This window comes from Prionailurus viverrinus, unplaced genomic scaffold (genome assembly GCF_022837055.1).
Source record: "Prionailurus viverrinus isolate Anna unplaced genomic scaffold, UM_Priviv_1.0 scaffold_40, whole genome shotgun sequence".
NCBI classification, from domain to species: Eukaryota; Metazoa; Chordata; class Mammalia; order Carnivora; family Felidae; genus Prionailurus; species Prionailurus viverrinus.
Genome location: NW_025927608.1, coordinates 870531 through 889056, shown reverse-complemented (window position 1 = coordinate 889056; position 18526 = coordinate 870531). Strand labels below are relative to the sequence as shown.

Genomic DNA, 18526 nt, shown 5'->3' with positions numbered 1-18526 from the left:
GGCCAGCATCCACTAGACCTGCATTTCACCCCTCTCCCCTTATCATCGCTTCTTCCATGCCACGAGCGTTTTGCGGTATCCAGCTCGTGTCTCCACTTGGAATGTTGACTGTTTCTTACAACAGCCCGACCTATTGCTAACCATATGTTCCCTCTTGTAGACACAGTTCAAACCTAAGTCTCCACCAAAAAGTGTTGAGCCAAGAGGCACTGGAGAGCACCGAAGACCATTTCCATGCAGCCTACCTTCTGAAAGATGTGGCCAAGGAGACCTATCAGGATGTGGCTTTCACACAGCAGGCCCCCCAGACATCTGTCATCTTCAAGGGAACGAGTCGGATGAGCAGTCTGGTTTACCCAATAACCCAAGTCCACAGTGCCGGCCTGGAGAGCTACAGCTCTGGTCCGCCGAGCGAGGGCACCATCTTGGATCTGAGTACTACCTCGAGCATGAAGTCTGAGAACAGCAGCCATTCCTCTTGGGACTCAGACGGGGCGAGCGAGGAAGGCACCGTGCTCATGGAGGACAGTGATGAGGACTGTAACGGGCCGAGCCTTGTCCCCGGGGAAGATGAGTACCCCATCTGTGTCCTGATGGAGAAGGCCGACCAGAGCCTTGCCAGCCTGCCTTCTGGGCTGCCCATAACTTGTCACCTCTGCCAAAAGACGTACAGTAACAAAGGGACCTTCAGGGCTCACTACAAAACTGTGCATCTCCGCCAGCTCCACAAATGCAAAGTTCCGGGCTGCAACACCATGTTCTCATCTGTCCGCAGCCGGAACAGACACAGCCAGAATCCCAACCTGCACAAGAGCCTGGCCGCCTCCCCGGGTCACCTGCAGTAACGAGAGGGCGGAGCAGGTATGTGAGGACACGTGTGCGGATCAGAATTCAGGAATGAGGTAGTCCAAAGAAACGTCTCTGGTTTTGTTTAACACCACTTGGGGCAAGCCAGGCAAAAAGGCTTTGAGTTGACTTCACCGTCTTGCTGCAGCAGAATGTGCAAAAAACCAGCCTCGGAGGAAGTCAGCACTGGGGCCGCACTAAGGCCCTGTTCTCTGTCGTGGCCCAAGAGGCTTTTCCCTGACCTGGCAAAAACTGGCAGAAACACCGTTTTCCCCACGTTTGTTTACACGTTCCCTGGGAGGGCTCCAGGCCTGCAGGTTGACAACAGGGGCCCAGGACCTGGGGGCAGCCTGATGTCAGCCTTGCACGAGTGTTAAGGGTCAGCTGAGTGTCCCGGGGAAGCAGACTGCCGCCACGGGTGAGGAGCCAGTCCCGAAGTGCGCATTTTTCAGTTCCTGCTTTAATGAGTCTGCCATCCAGACTCAGGTTTGGGGAAAATGACTTTTTGAGACTATGCCTCCGTTTGGAGTGGAGAATTGCTTTTTTTTTTTTTTTCTTTTTCCCCTCCCCCTTCAGGGGTCTCACGGACCTCCAGTTCTTAGAGGAAGCAGATGGGTTTCAACACAGAGGAATGTGGATGTCGTTCCCAAGGATGTCCGTTCTTGCTGTGTCGTGTGCGTTCAGGAAGCTCGGGGGCGGGGGGTGGATTTCATGCACTTAAACATCGCGGTCTTCAATTTAATTTAAAGTAATTTTGATAATATTTAACTTGTGTTTGTTACGTGAGTAGTCGGGGTGAGTGCAGACGCGTCACGGTGTGACCCCTGGGTCCCTGCTCCAGGCCAGAAGGAGTATGTCGGCCTGAACTTCAGAGCCGCTGCCCGTGGTCTGGCGGTGAACCTCGGAGTCTGGTCCCTTCTGGTCCTCCGAGGAAGGAGTTCAGGACCCGTTGTAAATACTCGGCCAGAGCGCCTAGAGAATACGGTTCTGATGGTTGTGGTGCATTTTTGGTATCACTGGGTCCCTCGGTCCTCACCCTTTTATAAACGTGTAAGGTTAGGATGAACTTCCCGATTTACCCAGTAGGAGAAAAATAGGGCGTTACCTGCCATGCTGTACGTCTTAATATTTAACTTATTCTGAAATGTGTTCCACCCCCTTGTACACATGTGCTGTTGTAGAAAGGAAGCTTAATCAGTTCCTACGAAAAGAGACCATCTCTTGAAATTTGACATTCACCGTACTCGGCAAGCCCGTGGCAGGGAAAGAAATTGACTTCGTATTAAGACTTCAGGTTAACCGTCTTTTAAGCTTACCGTTGATTTAAGTAATGAGAAACATCCTCAGAGAGAAGCGGGGGTTACGAGAGAGAGATTATTCCTCCTGCACAAGGGTGAGAAAAAAAAAAAAAGCCAACAACCTGTTACGGATTGTTTCAACATTTTTAAAAAATAAGTATGACAACACTTGGTCTCTGCGTAAAGTGAAACGTATCTTTCCACCGTTTTGTTACCCAGCTGTTTATTATTCCAGTTTCCCCAAAGTGGAACCAATTTGTATACAAATGAGTTTTCTATGATTTAATAAAAATATATGCCACATGTTTTTGTTTAAAAAGGCAAACAGTTGTAAGGCTGGTTTTGTCATATGGACGCCGTGTTGTACATGTGCTGCGGTCATTCGCACACACACACGCACACACACAATGAATTTTACAGAACCGAAAACCCAGGGCAGGCGGGCAGACAGGTGCTAGCATCAGTAACTACGGCCACATCCAAACAGGAGTTGCAGGTGTTAATGAGTTCCAAAGAAAGAGCAGTGGTTACTTCCCGGGGAAGAGGGGCTGGGTGTCAGTTTATTATTTCTTTAATGTTTACTTTTGAGAGAGAGAGAGCATGAGCAGGAGAGGGGCAGAGAGACAGGGAGAGAGGATCCGAAGCGGGCTCCATGCTGACAGCAGAGATCCCGATGTGGGGCTCGAACTCACAAACTGCAAAATCACGACCTGAGCCGAAGTAGGACACTCAACTGACTGAGCCACCCAGGCGCCCAGGTATCAATTTGTTATTAAGGAAAATACAAAAATGGGGCACTTGGGTGGCTCAGTCGGTTGAGCGTCCGACTTCAGCTCAGGTCGTGATGTCACAGTTCCCGAGTTCGGGCCCCGTGTCGGGCTCTGTGCTGACAGCTCGGAGCCTGGAGCCTGTTTCAGATTCTGTGTCTCCTTCTCTCTCTGACCCTCCCCCATTCATGCTCTGTCTCTCTCTGTCCCAAAAATAAATAAACTTAAAAAAAATTTTTTAAAAAAAATAATAATAACTCTTAACAGCCAGGGCTCAAAGTAGAATGAATTTCAGCTTCTTTCTTTCTTAAACGTGCAGGGTTGTTGTGTTTTTTTTGAGTCAGGTTTTTGTAATTAATCTTTTCACCTCCTCACCTCTTTTATCTGCCCTTCCAGTAGATAAAAGCATGCTCCCCTCTCCCTTCTGACCCCCCTGTCGGGGGAGGGCTCCACGTCCCTGCTTCAGGGGGATCAAGAGGAGGGAGCCACCAGCGGGTGTGTGGGTCCCAGCTCAGAACCCTCCGGTAGCAGCTAGTATAAAATCCAGAGACTCTCTCGAGGCCAGCAGGGTCCTGAAACGTCTTCCCACGCCTGCGACTTCTCCATCCTTCCCGCTCACCTTGCATTACAACCTCTGTGGGCTTTGTCTTCCCTCGTGGTCGCCCTTCTGAACCTCCACTTTGCAGGATGCCACCCCACGACTCATCGTGGCTACGGTAGCCGACCTCACTTCCTGCCCTCAGAGAACTGGTGGGAACCCCTGGGGCTCACCCCCCACCACCACCGCCCCCCCCCCCCACCCCCGACCCCTGGTCAGCTTGTCTGCCTTCTCGCCTGTCCTCACATGGTCTCATCTGGCCAGACTCTGCTGCCACCCTCAACCCCACGTGGCCTGGTCGAGGCTTCTGAGTTCCCCGAGCGCAGCCTTTCTGATTTTCTCCACTGGCGCCCAAAGCAGATACGGAAAGATCTAAATGTGCGAGGGTGTTATGAAGAGAGACCGTACTGTCGGAGAGGAAACGGGAGGGAGCCGGGGAGGCTGGGGGAGCCAGCAGACAGCATGCAGATCTGACCTCCTAGTGAAGGAGAGGAGGAGGGAAGGTTGAGTGAGAGAGTCCGAGACTGCCGTGTGGTGTGGGGAAGGTTGGGGCAAGGCCCCCGGGGGCGGTCTCTAACCCAGGTCAGCCAGCAGAGCAGTCGCCCCTCTCCCAGGAGTGGGTTCCCTGGGAGTTGTATCCCTGCTACCCTCAGTCTGGCCGCGAGCAGCCCGTGGGAAGTGTGGCCTCCGTGCAAATGTGGCCATGGGTTCAGAGCACGGTAACTGGAGCCCTTGGCCAAGTCCTGTGTTTATCTGAAGCCCCTGGGTCCTGTTCAAGGTGGATTCAAGCCTGCATTTTTCTCCGAACTTAAGAGTGGCGTCCACGTTCGTTTGCAAGGCTGATGCCCTCACTCAGCCCTCCGGCTGTCTCAACGATGGGGCCCCTTCGCCTCTTCCCTTGCCCATCCATTATCAAATATCCTTTCTACTGCTTCCGTCCCGCTAGCCTAGAACTCTTGCAAGTTCCTCTCATCTTGGGGCACGTGGATGACTCAGGAGGTTGAGCGTCCGACTTCTGCTCAGGTCATGATCTCCCGGGTAATGAGTTCGAGCCCCACCACGGGCTCTGTGCCGGCAGCGTGGAGCCTCCTTTGGATCTTCTGTCCCCCTCTCTGCACCGCCCTGCTTACGCTGTCTCAAAAATGAACATTTTTTTAATGTTTATTTATTTTTGAGAGAGAGACAGAACACGAGTGGGGGAGGAGCAGAGAGAGGGAGACACAGAATCCGAAGCAGGCTCCAGGCTCCGAGCTGTCAGCACAGAGCCCGACGCGGGGCTCGAACCCACGAACCGTGAGATCACCACCTGAGCCGAAGTCGGACGCTTAACCGACTGAGCCGCCCCGACGCCCCCAAAATAAACATTTTTTAAAAATCTCTCTCATCTTAACAATTGAAAGAAAGAAAACATAGCTTTCTAGAGCCCTGACCCCTTCCGGTGGCCCTTCCCCCTCCCTTGGCTTTGTACAGCCGAGGTGCTTACAATAGATCTGCCTCTCCCCTAATCACTGCATTTCTTTCTTACCCTGACGATGGCCCCGCCCTCACCAAGCTTCCAGTGACCCCCAGACGGCCGCATCCAAAGGACACCTTTGGTTCTGTGGTGTACCCTCGTCCCCCTCTGGCCTTTTCTGTCCTCACACTCATGCTCTCTGGGATGTCTCGTTCATCCCTATGACTACCAACTGCTATCTGTCGGCTGACGCCTCTGAGTCTACACCTCCCGAGTTGCCCTCGTGACTAGCAGATGGCCGCTGGGTGTCGCAGAATAATCCACAGCACCCCCATCCAGCTCAGCTGGTGCTCAACCCAATTTGTCGTCCTCCACACCACCGATCATCTTCCCCCTTGCGTTTCCTCGGGGTGAGGGAGCAGTGGCCAACCCACACCAAAACCCCAGGGACACCACCACCTGTGGTCAAGAACGTGGCTCTTCAAGTCTGACTGTCCTCGGCTGTTCCACACGCCAGCTGGGCGACTTGGGCCACCTCACAGCTTCTCTGGGTCTCCGTGTTCTGGTCCATACGACGAGGACAGAAAGAGTCTCTACTTCAGCGGATCCTCATGAGGCTCAAGGGCGTGGAGCACGTGAGCGCTGCCTCGTAAGGGCTCCGCGAACCTCGCCGCAACCATCCTGTTCGTCACCGTCGTCCTCATCGCCGTTAGCCTCATGACTACTCCAGACTTGGACTACTCCGATCCTTCCCCTTCCTCGTGCCGGTTGGTCAGTATCCGTTCAACAGGGCGGCCCTCTGCTTCCTCCTCCTCCTTTCCCGAGACCTTCAGGAGCCTCCTGCGGCTGCTGCTTTCTCCAGCCCACCTTCCCACAGCAGCCCCAGGGAGCTCTCCCAACAGCACAGATCGGACTGTCCCTCCTCCTCCAGGTGCTTCCTGCCGCCCTCGTGAGGGTGGGGTCCCCCCAGGCCGGCCCCGGCCAGGCTGACCCCCGCGGTCGCCCCACAGACCCCGGCTTGTCGGTCCCCAAAGCCCTGCCTGTGTCGCTTTGTCTCCAGGAACCACCCTGCCAGTCTCTGACCCCAAACCCTCTGTCCTCCCCTGAGACTCAGCCCTGGTGCCCTCTCGTCCAGGAAGCCCCTCGTGACCTCCCCCTCCTTCCCTCCCAGGGCCGAGTAAAGCCAGCCCTCTGGGCCCCCCTGTGTTGTCAGGGTTTGCTCACGGATTTGCCTTGCGCCACCCCCACCCCTCGCCGAGGGGCCTCCAGCTGTCAGTCAGCAGATGGACCGAGAACCCACCTACTGTGCGTCAGGCACCGCCGAACACACTCTGCTACATGCCGTGGACACAGGGCTCGCTCTTGTGGAATTTAGAATAAGGAGGACAGGTATGAAGTCAACGAATAAATGAAAACTTATGCAAGCTTAGTTCCCAGAAGAGAGCTCTCTCTGTCCAGTGTCTCCGGCCAGCACCCGTCCCGGCTAGGCCCGAGGGCACAGGGTTGTGACCTCCCCGTGACCTCCCCGCCTCAAGGTTGGGACTCCGGGTCTCCCTTCCCAGGCGTGTGGCTACATAAATGTAACTCAGCTGTCAGCTGCGGGCACATCCCTAAACCGCCAGCCTCGTGGGGTCATCCTTCTGTTTACGTTCAAATTAAATAACATGAGCCTTCCCTCCTCCCCGCCCCCGCCTTTCAGAAGACTGACCTCAGCAATCACTTTCCCCATCAGCCTTTGAACATAAGAAAAGCAGACACGAGCCTCCCGGGTCCTGAGAGCATACTTTCAAGTCACCACGACTTCAGCAGACAGATGAACGACCACTGGCCGTTTGGCCCTAATCACGGGGATCTGATATTACTGACTCCTGCGACCGAGCTCTCAAGCCCCATTTACTGCCTAGCCTAGCAGAGGGTCAGAGACCAGGGAGGGGCCACACGTATGGCTTTTTGGGCCTAGCTTGGGGTGTTTTTCCTAAGTGGCTAATCGTCCCACACCCAGGTTTTGTCTGATTGCTCAAAATCGCCCTCGATTAGGAAAACTGACACATCACTGCTTGGTTTTCTTTTTTTCCTTTTTTTATTGAGATGAAATTTGCACAGCATAAACTTTATTTCAAGTGTGGAATTCAGGGGTGCCTGAGCGGCTCAGTCAGTTGAGTGTCCAGCCTCAGCTCGGGTTGGCATCACATGGTTCGAAAGTTCGAGCCCCACATCGGGCTTTGTGCGAATAGCACAGAGCCTGCTTCGGATTCTCTGTCTCCCCCTCTCTGTGCCCCTCCCCTGCTAGTGTTCTCTGTCTCTCTCTCTCAAGAACACAAATAAACATTTTAAAAAATTAAAAATAAAATAATAAAGTGTACAATTCAGAGGCATTTAGTACGCTCACTATGCCGTCCACCTCTGTCCAGTCCAGAACATTCCGACCACCCCAAAATAAAACCCTGCACCCAGTAACGGTCGCTCCCCGTCAGTCTGCTAACTAATCTACCTTCTGCCTCTACGGATCTGCATGGACATGTCATATAAATGGAATCGCACGCGACGTGGTCCTTTGTATCTGGCTTCTTTCACTTGGCATGACGTTCTCAAGTTTCATCCATGTTGTTACATACATCGCTTCTTCTTATGGCCAAAGAAGAATCCATGGTGTGGAGTTACCACATCCGTTTTAGTTTGTCTTCCTACCCATCAGTTGATGCACATGTGGGTTGTCCCCACCTTGGGGTTGTCACAAATGATGCTGCTGTGGACACGGGCTTACGAGTTTCTGTTTGGACGCATGTTTTCTGTTCACGTGGGTCTGTGTCTAAGGCTGGAAGTGTTGGGTCTTACGGTAAGTGTGTTTGACACCAGCTTGTTTTCTAAGGTCACTGATTCTTTTTTTTTTATTTTAGAGAGAGGGGAGAGGGGCAGAGGGAGAGAGAGAGAGAATCCCAAACAGGCTTCACGCTCATCACGGAGCCCAAAGTGGGGCTCAGTCCCACGACCCTGGGATCATGACCTGAGCCAAAATCAAGAGTCAGATGCTCAACAGACTGAGCCACCCAGGCACCCCATAAGGTCGCTGATTCTTTTGTTTTTAATGTGAATTTTTTTTGAGAGAGAGAGCATGAGTGGGGGGGAGGGGCACAGAGACACAGAATCGGAAGCAGGCTCCAGGCTCTGAGCTGTCAGCACAGAGCCCGATGCGGGACTCGAACTCACAAACTGTAAGATTGTGACTTGAACCGAAGTTGGACGCTCAGCTGACTGAGCCACCCAGGCGCCCCATAAGGTTGCTGATTCATCAGCACGGTTGCACGTTGGAATCATCTGGGCATCTTTTATTTTTTTAATTTTTTTTTTAATTTTTTTATTTTTTTCAATATATGAAATTTATTGTCAAATTGGTTTCCATACAACACCCAGTGCTCATCCCAAAAGGTGCCCTCCTCAATACCCATCACTCTGGGCATCTTTTAAAGTACTGCTTCCTAGTCCCTCCCTCAGATGGTCTGGGATCATCGGTCTGCTCTGTGGCCTGTGCACGGAGAGTTTTGAAACTCCCCAGGGGTTTCTCCCAGCCCAGGTTGAGGATTTCAGACACAGGGACTCACAGATAACATCATTAATCAATAGCTTGCCCTCTCAAGTCAGTGTCTTCAGACCTGCTTGATTATGAGAATGTTCTGGGGCACTCTTTGAAAATACAGATTCCCAGGGGCGCCTGGGTGGCTCAGTCACTTAAGTGTCCGACTCTTGATTTAGGCTCAGGCTGTGATCTTGTGGCTCATGGGTTCCAGCCCTGTGTCAGGTTCCTCACTGACCGTGTGGAGCCCGCTTGGGATTTCTCTCTCTCTCTCTGTCTCTCTGTCTCTCTGTCTCTATCTGTCTGTCTCTCTCTCCCTCCCTCCCTCTGCTGTTTTCCTGCTTTCTCACTCTAAGATAAGTAAATAAACATTAAAAAAAATAAAATACAGATTCCCAGACCCTTCCTCTGGAGATGTCCTCAGTACTTAGTGGGCCCCGGGGGGTGGAGGGGGAGAGCCTGGGAATCTGAAGTTTCAACAGACACTTCAGGTCTCTTGTGATCTGGCAAGTTTGGGAACCAGTATCTTGGATTCTTCCCCAAATGTGGGCCCCCCACCAGCACCAGCTGGAGCTTGTAAGAAATGCACGTTCTAACTATTACTAAATCAGAACCTGCCTTTTAACAGTTCTGCAGTGATTGTAAACACACTAATATCTTAGAAGTACGGTGTTAGAGTACTTAATCTCAAGCAGTGTCATCTGTAGGTAAGAGGTTCTCAAACTTGAGCAGCATTAGATCGTCTGAAAGGCTCATTAAAGCACAGGCTGTTCTTGGAGCCTCTGATTCAGCAGGTCTGAGGCAGGCCACGTGTCACAAGTCCCCAGGTGATGCTAATGCACTTGGTCTGAGAACCACACTTTGAGAATCCCAGATCTAGCATCTGGACTAGGGTTTCTCAGACTTGGCACTCGTCATGTTTTGAGCCAGATAATTCTTTCTTGGGTAGAAAGCTGCCCTCTGATTGTAGGGTGGTTAGCTGCTTCTCTGACCTCTCCCTGCTAGGTTCCAGGAGCACCCCCAAAATTGCGGCAGCTAATTATGTCTCCGTGCATCGCCAGATACGCCCTGGTGGGCTGGATGACCAAATTGAGAACCACTGGTCTAGAACATACCTAAAGGGGAGGGGTCCTGCCACTCATCCCATTTAAGAGGAGAGCAGACTTGGTCCCTAGCTTGGGCAAGCTCTCTCAGACTCTCCTCCCAGATCCCGGGGGGATCTGGGGCCTGAGACCCCATGAGGCAATACCCTTGAACCAGGATTTCCTCGCCTGGGGAAATGACCTCCCTTTCCCGGCTCCCTGGCTACAAGAGAAGCGTCTGGAACTCTCAACACCAGGTGTGAGGTCCTGATCAGGTAGCCCAGTCCCTGTCACCGTCCCCTCCTCACCTGTAGCCCCTTCTTTGCCAGATATCTTTGGCTAGTCCTAAAAACCAGATTTTCCAAGAAATGTTAAAAGTGGCCACAATACAAGCAAAATACATAAGGAACTGAATGTCTGTTGGTCAGTTCAGGATGCTTTTAAAGCTACACCCTAGGAATCTGTGCAATTGGTGAGCTTCAATTAGTGTGAATTGTTATACTTTCTTTATGTTCTTTGCAGAGGGCCGGGAATATTGGGCGGTGAGGGAGAAGACCATTTTTTAAAAGCTTCTGGGTTCTCCAACCTTCCTGGAGGTTGGTTCGCATTTCATATTGTTGGGGAATAGTGCCCTCTGCTGGAATTTTCTGGTTATTGCGATCGCGGCGGAGTCCCGTCAGGCCAGGCAAGTGTGTTTGGAAACTCCCCTGGTGAGCGGACCTTGTCTTCCAGCTCCAAGGCTGGCTGAAATGAGGATGTGTTTCCTGAATGTTCTTAAGCCCGCGTCCTGGAGTTGAGTGCCTGAGCCTAGGACACTGGTTAGGGCCTAGGACACTCGTCAGGGTCGGGTTCACACAGACCTCTCCCCGCCGACACTCCCCAGCTTAGCCCTCCTGGAACAGGGTCCCTATGACTCCCCAACCAGCCCATGCGTGGAGAAGTGATGTGCTAGGAGGCACATGTGTGGGGGCCCCTGGGCTCCTGGCTCCTGCTTCCTCCACTGCATACCCCCAGCTGCAGCACCTTAAATGTCTCTCTCTTTCTTCATCTGTAAAACGGTGGTTTCAGATTGTACTCTGGGGTGACCCCAGGGACCTCACAGAAGCCTCACAGGCCAAAGGGAACATGAGAAGCAGCCCAGCGGGCAAGTACCGTCACCAGAGTCCCTCCCACTTCTACCTGGTTGTATATATTAGGGCTTAGTATTTTGTTTTGTGTTCTGCTGAGAGAGAGAGAGAGAGAAAGACTTTCTTCTTTGAAAATCATGACAGTAGGTGATCTCTCAAGTCCTTCCAGCACTTTCTCTGACTCCTGCCCTATGGACATTTGTGAGGAGACGTGTCCCAGTGTCACACCGCATGCCACCCAGCCCCGCTTTTCAAGCCGGATTAAAGAGAATCGTAAGGGCTGAGGGTGACCTCCTTCTTCGCCCTGAACAGCACCCAGCCCAAAGTAAGAGCTCAGTGTGTGTGATAATGGCCCCTCCGAAGCCAGTTTTGTAGGTAAGCTCCGTACCTTGTCATATTCCAGAGTCATTGTCCGTCCTCTAAGAGGACATTGTGTTTGGTCGGTGAAAACAAGCTCACCGGAATTGGTCCGTAAGGTTTGGTGACTTGGTTCCTTGGCTCACCCCGTTGTACATTTTATAAAGTTTCACATTTAAAATGTAAATCTGAGGCAATGGTTGATGCTGAATACCAGATCCTGTGAAGTTTGGTTTAAACGCTATAAAGGTCTTTATAGATATTTATACCTTTATCTCTGTTTTTTTTATATATATATTTTTTGGGGGGTGGGCATCTGGTGGGTATCTGGTGGGCATATACATATATGTATATATATGATGTATATATAATATAAATATATATATTTATATTTTTTAAGTAGGCTTTTATATATATATTATTTTTATATAATTTTATATTTATATTTGTTGTAGACTCTGGGTCTGGAGTTCTCTCTTGTCCAGCAAGAGAGCAGGATGCAGGATTGAAAATGTGAGAGAGGCTAATGTCCGGGAGGAGACAAGAGCCCCGAATAAGGGTCCTTGCTCCGTTTTTATTAGGATGGGAAGGCTTACAAACATGTGATGGTTGTACACAAAGAGACAATGAAACTGTGAACATTAACTCATGGGTGTGGGGGAAAGAGGGTTTTGGAGATATGTGGTGTTAGGGGTTTGGGTTAACACAAAACAAAATCCTGGAGCTGGGCGAAAGGTTGTTTACAGCAGACATGAGGCCCCACCTCTGTTTACCTAAACTGGCCTAGGGGACAAGAAAGACAGAGCATGCTACCTCAGCATCAACAAGGCATCTTTATTTTGTTAATTAGCTCCGTTCTGGGCAACTTTGCTGAGGTCCATAACCCTATTTACCTGCTTAGGTAATTTGGTCCTTCCTTCCTGTGAAAGCAGCTTTCTGCTGTTGTCCTGTACCTTTGTCCTATACCGGGGGGCCTTTGCCTCATTTACCTAATATTTAGCTAATCTTATTTACCCAAACTTGGGTGTGTTCATTCTGTGGCTTTCTAATTCTTTATGCCTCGTTAACCCATCGGTGCAGCCTCAGGGAATTCGAAGCTTATTCCCCACGTATATATACAGGGACGCCTGGGTGACTCCGTTGGTTAAGCATCTGACTCTTGATTTTGGCTCAGGTCATGATCTCAGGGTTCATGAGGTCGAGCCCCACGTCAGGCTCTGCTGGCAGTGAGGAGCCTGCCTGGGATTCTCTCTCTCTCCCTTTCTGCTCCTACCCCACTCACTCTCTCTCTCTCCCTCTCTCTCTCTCTCAAAATAAATAAATTTTAAAAACAGAAAATATCGGGGCGCCTGGGTGGCTCAGTCGGTTGGGCGTCCGACTTCAGCCAGGTCACGATCTCGCGGTCCGTGAGTTCGAGCCCCGCGTCGGGCTCTGGGCTGATGGCTCAGAGCCTGGAGCCTGTTTCTGATTCTGTGTCTCCCTCTCTCTCTGCCCCTCCCCCATTCATGCTCTGTCTCTCTCTGTCCCCAAAATAAATAAACATTAAAAAAAAAAAAAAAAAAATTTAAAAACAGAAAATATCAAAAATATTTTATTTTTTGGAAAATAAAAACTATATGTATTTAAGGTGTACAATACAATGTTTTGATGTATGTATACATCGTGAAATGATTTCCACAATCAAACTAATTAACATATCCATCTCCTTGCGTGTCAGTTTTCTGTGTGTATATGATGAGAACGCTCGATATCCACTCAACTCGTGAGTTTCAGATGTATAATACATTATCATTAACCACCATCACCATGCTTTACATTAGACCCCCAGAATTTATAACTGGAAGTCTGTGCCCTTTGGTCAGAATCTCCCTCTCCTCCCCCAACTCCAGTCTTCTGGAAAACACCATTCTCCTCTGTTACTGTGAGTTCACCTTTTTCTTTTTTCTGTTTATAGATCTCACGGAGAAGTGAGCCCATAATGCATCCGTCTTTCTGTGTCTGGCTTGTTTCACTTTGTCCTTCAGGCCCATCCAGGTTGTTGCAAATAACAGGACTTACTGCCTTTTTGAGGCTGAATAATATTCCATTGTGTGTGTATATACACCATATCTTCTTCATCCATTCATCTGTCAGTGGGCGCTTGGGTTCTTTCCCAAGTTGATGGCTACTGTGAGTGATGCTGCAGTGAACATGAGATAGTGATTCTGTTTCCCTCAGATCTATACCCAGAAGAGAGAGCGCTGGATCGGAGGGTGGTTCTAGTTTTAATTTTTTGAGGAACCTCCATGCTGTTTTCCGGAGTGGCTGCACCAGTTTGCGTTCCCACCAACAGTGCACAAGATTTCCTTTTCTCCACATCCTCGCCAATGCTTGTTATCTTGTGAGTCTTTGATAATCACCATCCTAACAGGTCTGAGGTGACCTCTCACTGTGGTTTTGACTTGCATTTCCCGAATGATGAGTGATGGTGAGAATCTTTTCACATGTCTGTTGGCCATCTGGATGTCTTCTCTGGAAAAAGGTTCAGCTCCTTGGCTCCTCTTTGAACCAGGTTTTTCATTTGTTTGTTTGTTGCCATTGAATTAGGAGTTCCTGAGATTTTTTGGATGTTAACCCCTTAGCAGACAGATGGTTTGCAAATATTTTCTCCCATTCCATACGGGGCCTTTTAGTTTTGTTGATTCCCTTTGCTGTGCTGAATCTCACTGGTTTATTTTTGCTTTTGTTTCCTGTGCTTTTGGTATCAATTCCAAAAAATCACTGCCAAAACCAATGTCAAGCACGTTTTATCCTGTGCTTTGTTCTAGGAGTTTAATGGTTTCAGACCTCTCATTTAAGTATTTAATCCATTGTGAATTTGCATATTGTGTAAGAGTCTAATTTCATTCTTTTGTGCGTGGCTATCTGGTTTTCCCAACAGTATTTATTGAAAAGACTGTCTTTTCCCCAATGTATATTCTCGGCACCTTTGTCAAAAATTAATTAACTGTATATGTGTGGGGTTATTTCTGGCCTCTCTCTTCTATTCCGTTTGGTCTATGTGTCTGGTTTGTTTTTTTTTTTTTAACGTTTATTTATTTTTGAGACAGAGAGAAACAGAGCATGAACGGGGGAGGGGCAGAGAGAGAGGGAGACACAGAATTGGAAGCAGGCTCCAGGCTGTGAGCCATCAGCCCAGAGCCCGACACGGGGCTCGAACTCACGGACCGCGAGATCGTGACCTGAGCTGCAGTCGGACGCTTAACCGACTGAACCACCCAGGCGCCCCTATGTGTCTGTTTTTATGCCAGTACCATGTGGTTTTTATTACTCTAGCTTTGTAATAAGTCAGGAAGTGTGATGCCCCAGCTTTTTTATTCTTGCTCAAGATTACTTTAGCTATTTGGGGTCTTTTACAAAGTTTAGGATCGTTTTTCTCTCTCTGTGAAAAGTGCCATTGGAATTTTGATGGGGACTGCATTGAATCTCGAGATCACTTTGGGTAATATGGACATTTGAACAATAACAATTCTTCCATGAACACAGGATATCTGTCTCTATATTTCAAAGTCATGTGCTTCTAAAGCTGTTGCTTAATCATCCATTTTAGGCATTAACTATTTTCTTCCTGCTATGGAAAAATGGAGACTTAAGTCTGTTGTGTTTATAAACAAATAATTTTTTTTTGCTTTTTTAATATTTTTTATTTATTTTTTTAAAAAAATTTTTAACGTTTTATTTATTTTTGAGACAGAGAGAGACACAGCATGAACGGGGGAGGGGCAGAGAGAGAGGGAAACACAGAATCGGAAGCAGGCTCCAGGCTCTGAGCCATCAGCCCAGAGCCCGACGCGGGGCTCGAACTCGCGGACCACGAGATCGTGACCTGAGCCGAAGTCGGACGCCCAACCAACTGAGCCACCCAGGCACCCCTATTTTTTATTTATTTTTGAGAGAGAGAGAGAGAGAGAGAGAACGAGCACGAGTGGGGGAGGAACAGAGAGAGAGGGAGACACAGAATCCAAAGCAGGCCCCAGGCTCCAAGCTGTCAGTACTGAGCCCAATGCAGAGCTTGAACCCACAAGCCGTGATATCATGACCTGAGCCAAAGTTGGACGCTTAACCCACTGAGCCACCCAGGTGCCCCAAGAAATAACTTTTTTAAAGTTATCACCATATCTATTGAAATTCTTTAATTGAATCCATAGTAGCTGCTGGGAAAAATCCAACTGTCTTAGTCATGAAAGACCCAAACCTCAGTGTTAAATACCCGAGAGGCTTTCAGGCAAAACAAAACAAAACAGCAACTCAGAGGTAAACTAACCCATCACCACTCTTTCATTGTTATTGATAAACTATATTGATTAATTATAATGCCTGTGTTTTTGGAAAGCACCGTATAATTTTCAAGAGCAGGTAACACAGTTCATTTTCACAACATCCCCGTAAGGGCCACAGAGGCAGCTCCATTTTACAGGTAAAGACGTGCACAGAGCCGTAGGGGCCTGAGGCCACGGAGTTGGGACAGCCCTTGCCCAGGTGTCCCCCCACCCCCACCCCTACCCCACAGGACCTGTGGCCTGGGAAGGAAGGACACAGGTGAGCGTTCTCAACAACCTGCTGTCCTTACTTCCAGATCCCGTCTTTCCTGTCCCCTCTTCCACTCTGACCTCCCTCTTCCTGACCAGCGCGCTGAGGCTTGCTTGAGTCTCTAGATCGGCGACTTCCACGGCCCGGCGGTCAGGGGCATGCCAGCCACCGGGTGCCCTTACTCAGTTCCGCATCCACTGCCTGCAGCTCAGACCCCACTGGGCTCCCGGAAGCTTCTCGGGCGAGGGCTCTTGGGGCTGCTGCCGGACTGGCCTGAGGTCAGCATCGGAGGGACGGGGTAGGGAACAACGGTGCCGCACGATGCTTGGGTAAGAAATGGATACATACAGAGAGAGTCAGGGCAGCACAGCTCTTACTTTCTGACCTAAAACCCAAGCCACCAGAGTAGAGACCCGAGAATATAGTCGTGTGAACTCTTCTCAAATACTGGGGTTCTTTTCTGAATGCGAAAGTAATACAAACTCAAGGGGGGCTGGCGGCAGGGGGTTGGAAACACACAAAAAAGACAAAGAGGGAAGATCACATACAATGCTACCCCCCTGCCAAGATTCTTTCATCTGTTTCCTTTCTCCGGTTAAACGGGGCGGGGTGGGGAGGCAGAGAGTGTTTAAGCATTTACTTTTCATTGTTATCTAAGTAATATGTATTTTGGCTATCATGTTTCTATTATTTTGGATAACACGGTATTTATTTAGCTCCGTGTTTCAAAGGAGTAATTCTTGAGATGCATGGTTTCCAACTGCCCTATGGTTCTTTCCCCCTTTGCTTTTGCTGTTCCCTTTGCCCAAAACCTGGACGAGTTTGCTTGCAACGAGTTCTCCTCTGAATGGGGCTGGCTTCGTGCTGCGGAATAGGCGGAGATGAGAGAGGCTGGGTGGCGGAGGAAATGGTCTGTAATTTTACCGTATAATGTGGGTGCCCTGCAGTGCGTAGGAATGCTTTAGGGCCTACAACAGAAAATCCAAAAACAAAAACCAACTAGTGTCAAACAAACGGAATGTTTTCCAAATAACGAGGAATGTAGGCACAAGTAATTGCTGGGTCAGGGGCCCAGCCTGGTCAGGGCCATCATCCGTGCAAGCTGCTTGACTTCTCCCTCCGTGTTCTCGGGGAACAGTGAGGCTGCTGTGGCTCCAGGCATCACACCTGAACTGAAGGTAGGAAAAAGGAGTAGAGGAGTGGCACTAATTATGTGTTTTTCTGTATTATCAAGAAAAGCAAATGTTTTCCCAGAAGGCCCTAGCAGAAACCTACCTGTCTAGCCTAGATAGAATCATGTCACCGGCCACACTGAGCAGCAGGGGAGAAGAGAAAGCAAATATTCAAGCTCCCCTTGCCTCTATAGTGGGGTGACAAAAAAGAGAAACTTTGGAACTGTCTGTTGAGTTAGCCAAATAGCAGTGGCTCCCCCAGTATTTCCTATGTCTTGGGAGTAAGTCTGGCCTCCTATTCCACTTTCCGAGTGGGTGGTTGGCTCAGAGGCTGAGTCACTCTTCCCGGTGCTGTGGCTCCTGTCCTCACCCTCTTGGCAAATTACAAAATAGTGCAGTTATGTGTGCCTAGCTTAGAGGATTAGCAATTGTAGTACGTAGTTTTAAAGCCTACCCAGCACCAAGTGAACGAGGGCTCCACAAAAATCCGTGCCAAAACAAAACAAAGCAAAACAAAAAACACCGCCCTCAAAAACAAAAGCAAAAACAAAAAACTATGGCCTGAAGACAATACAAATGCAAGTACAAGCAAGACCGTAAGACAGAAACAGAAGCCATTTTCCTGCCAGCAATGAATTTTCATTACAAACTAGAGACTACAGCAGTCTCGTCGGATCTACCAAAAGTCAGTCCAAAAAAAAGAGCCAGGTTTTATCAAGAAAATTATTTGGAGAGTGAGTTTTATATCAGTCAAGATGTACTATTAATAAATAAAAGAAAAATGAGTTGGTTTTAAGTATTTAGCCCATTTCTATCTCATCAGATTAAAACTTACACTTCAATCTGTTTTATCATTTATATGACTCATGAATATATCATTGTCCGTATATAAGCTCTAGGGTAATATATTTTCAGGTTCATCCAGTTTATTCTGATAATAGATTGCCATCAAAAAAATTTTGGAGAAGACTCTCCCAAGCAATGGACTTTCAGGGCTCTGACTTCCTTCCTATCGATGAGGGTTCTTGGTCATTAAGTACAGAACTCGCTGCAGCGATTTTAATCAGAAAAGGAACTTATCAAGGGACATTAAGTAGCTCACAGAACCTTTAGGTGAGTTCATCAGATTTCGAAGCTACCCAGCCAGAAGCAATGTTTGCCCGTCCCCACAGCAGGACTCACCCAGCAGAGACCTTTTTTCTGCTGCCTCTGAAAACCATGCACCGGCTGAACCTGTGGTCGCTGGGTCCAGATGCCCTGAAACTCTGCCACAGCACACCCAGAGCCAGACCCCTCCCAGCCACCCTTCCAGAAAACGGAATCCACTGTTTTGCCCTGGGCTCTCTTCATGCCTGTTGCAGAGCCTGAATTATATTCTTTTTGGTGAGCTTTGAGAGAGGGAGTAGTCGGAGGTGGGGGGAAATGACTTTCTTTTCATAGTCATTTTACGGTAATGTTAATAGCGATTCTATCACATTTTAAGTAATTCTCCTGTTTTGGCATTTTGGCTTTTTATTTGAGTACAGTGGACACACAATGTTATATCAGTTGCAGGTATACGGCTTGGTGAGTTGACCAGTTTACACATGATGGCGTGTTCGCCACAGGTATAGCTCTACCTGTCCCGTTAACAGCGTTATTACAATGACTGTATTCCTGATGCTCGCTTTTTATTCCCGTGACTTA

General features: G+C 49.1%; 1 protein-coding gene across 2 annotated transcripts in view; it reads left to right on the top strand.

The window, feature by feature from the left end:
* The window catches only part of BNC1 (basonuclin 1), a 33280-nt gene extending 30823 nt beyond the window's left edge, over nt 1–2457 (top strand). For both annotated transcript variants that reach the window (XM_047846631.1, XM_047846632.1), the window contains exon 5: nt 161–2457. In XM_047846631.1, coding sequence (XP_047702587.1) covers nt 161–845 — 685 coding nt within the window. In that variant the 3' untranslated portion in view covers nt 846–2457. The remainder of the gene's footprint in view (nt 1–160) is intronic.
* The last annotated feature ends 16069 nt before the right edge of the window (nt 2458–18526 follow it).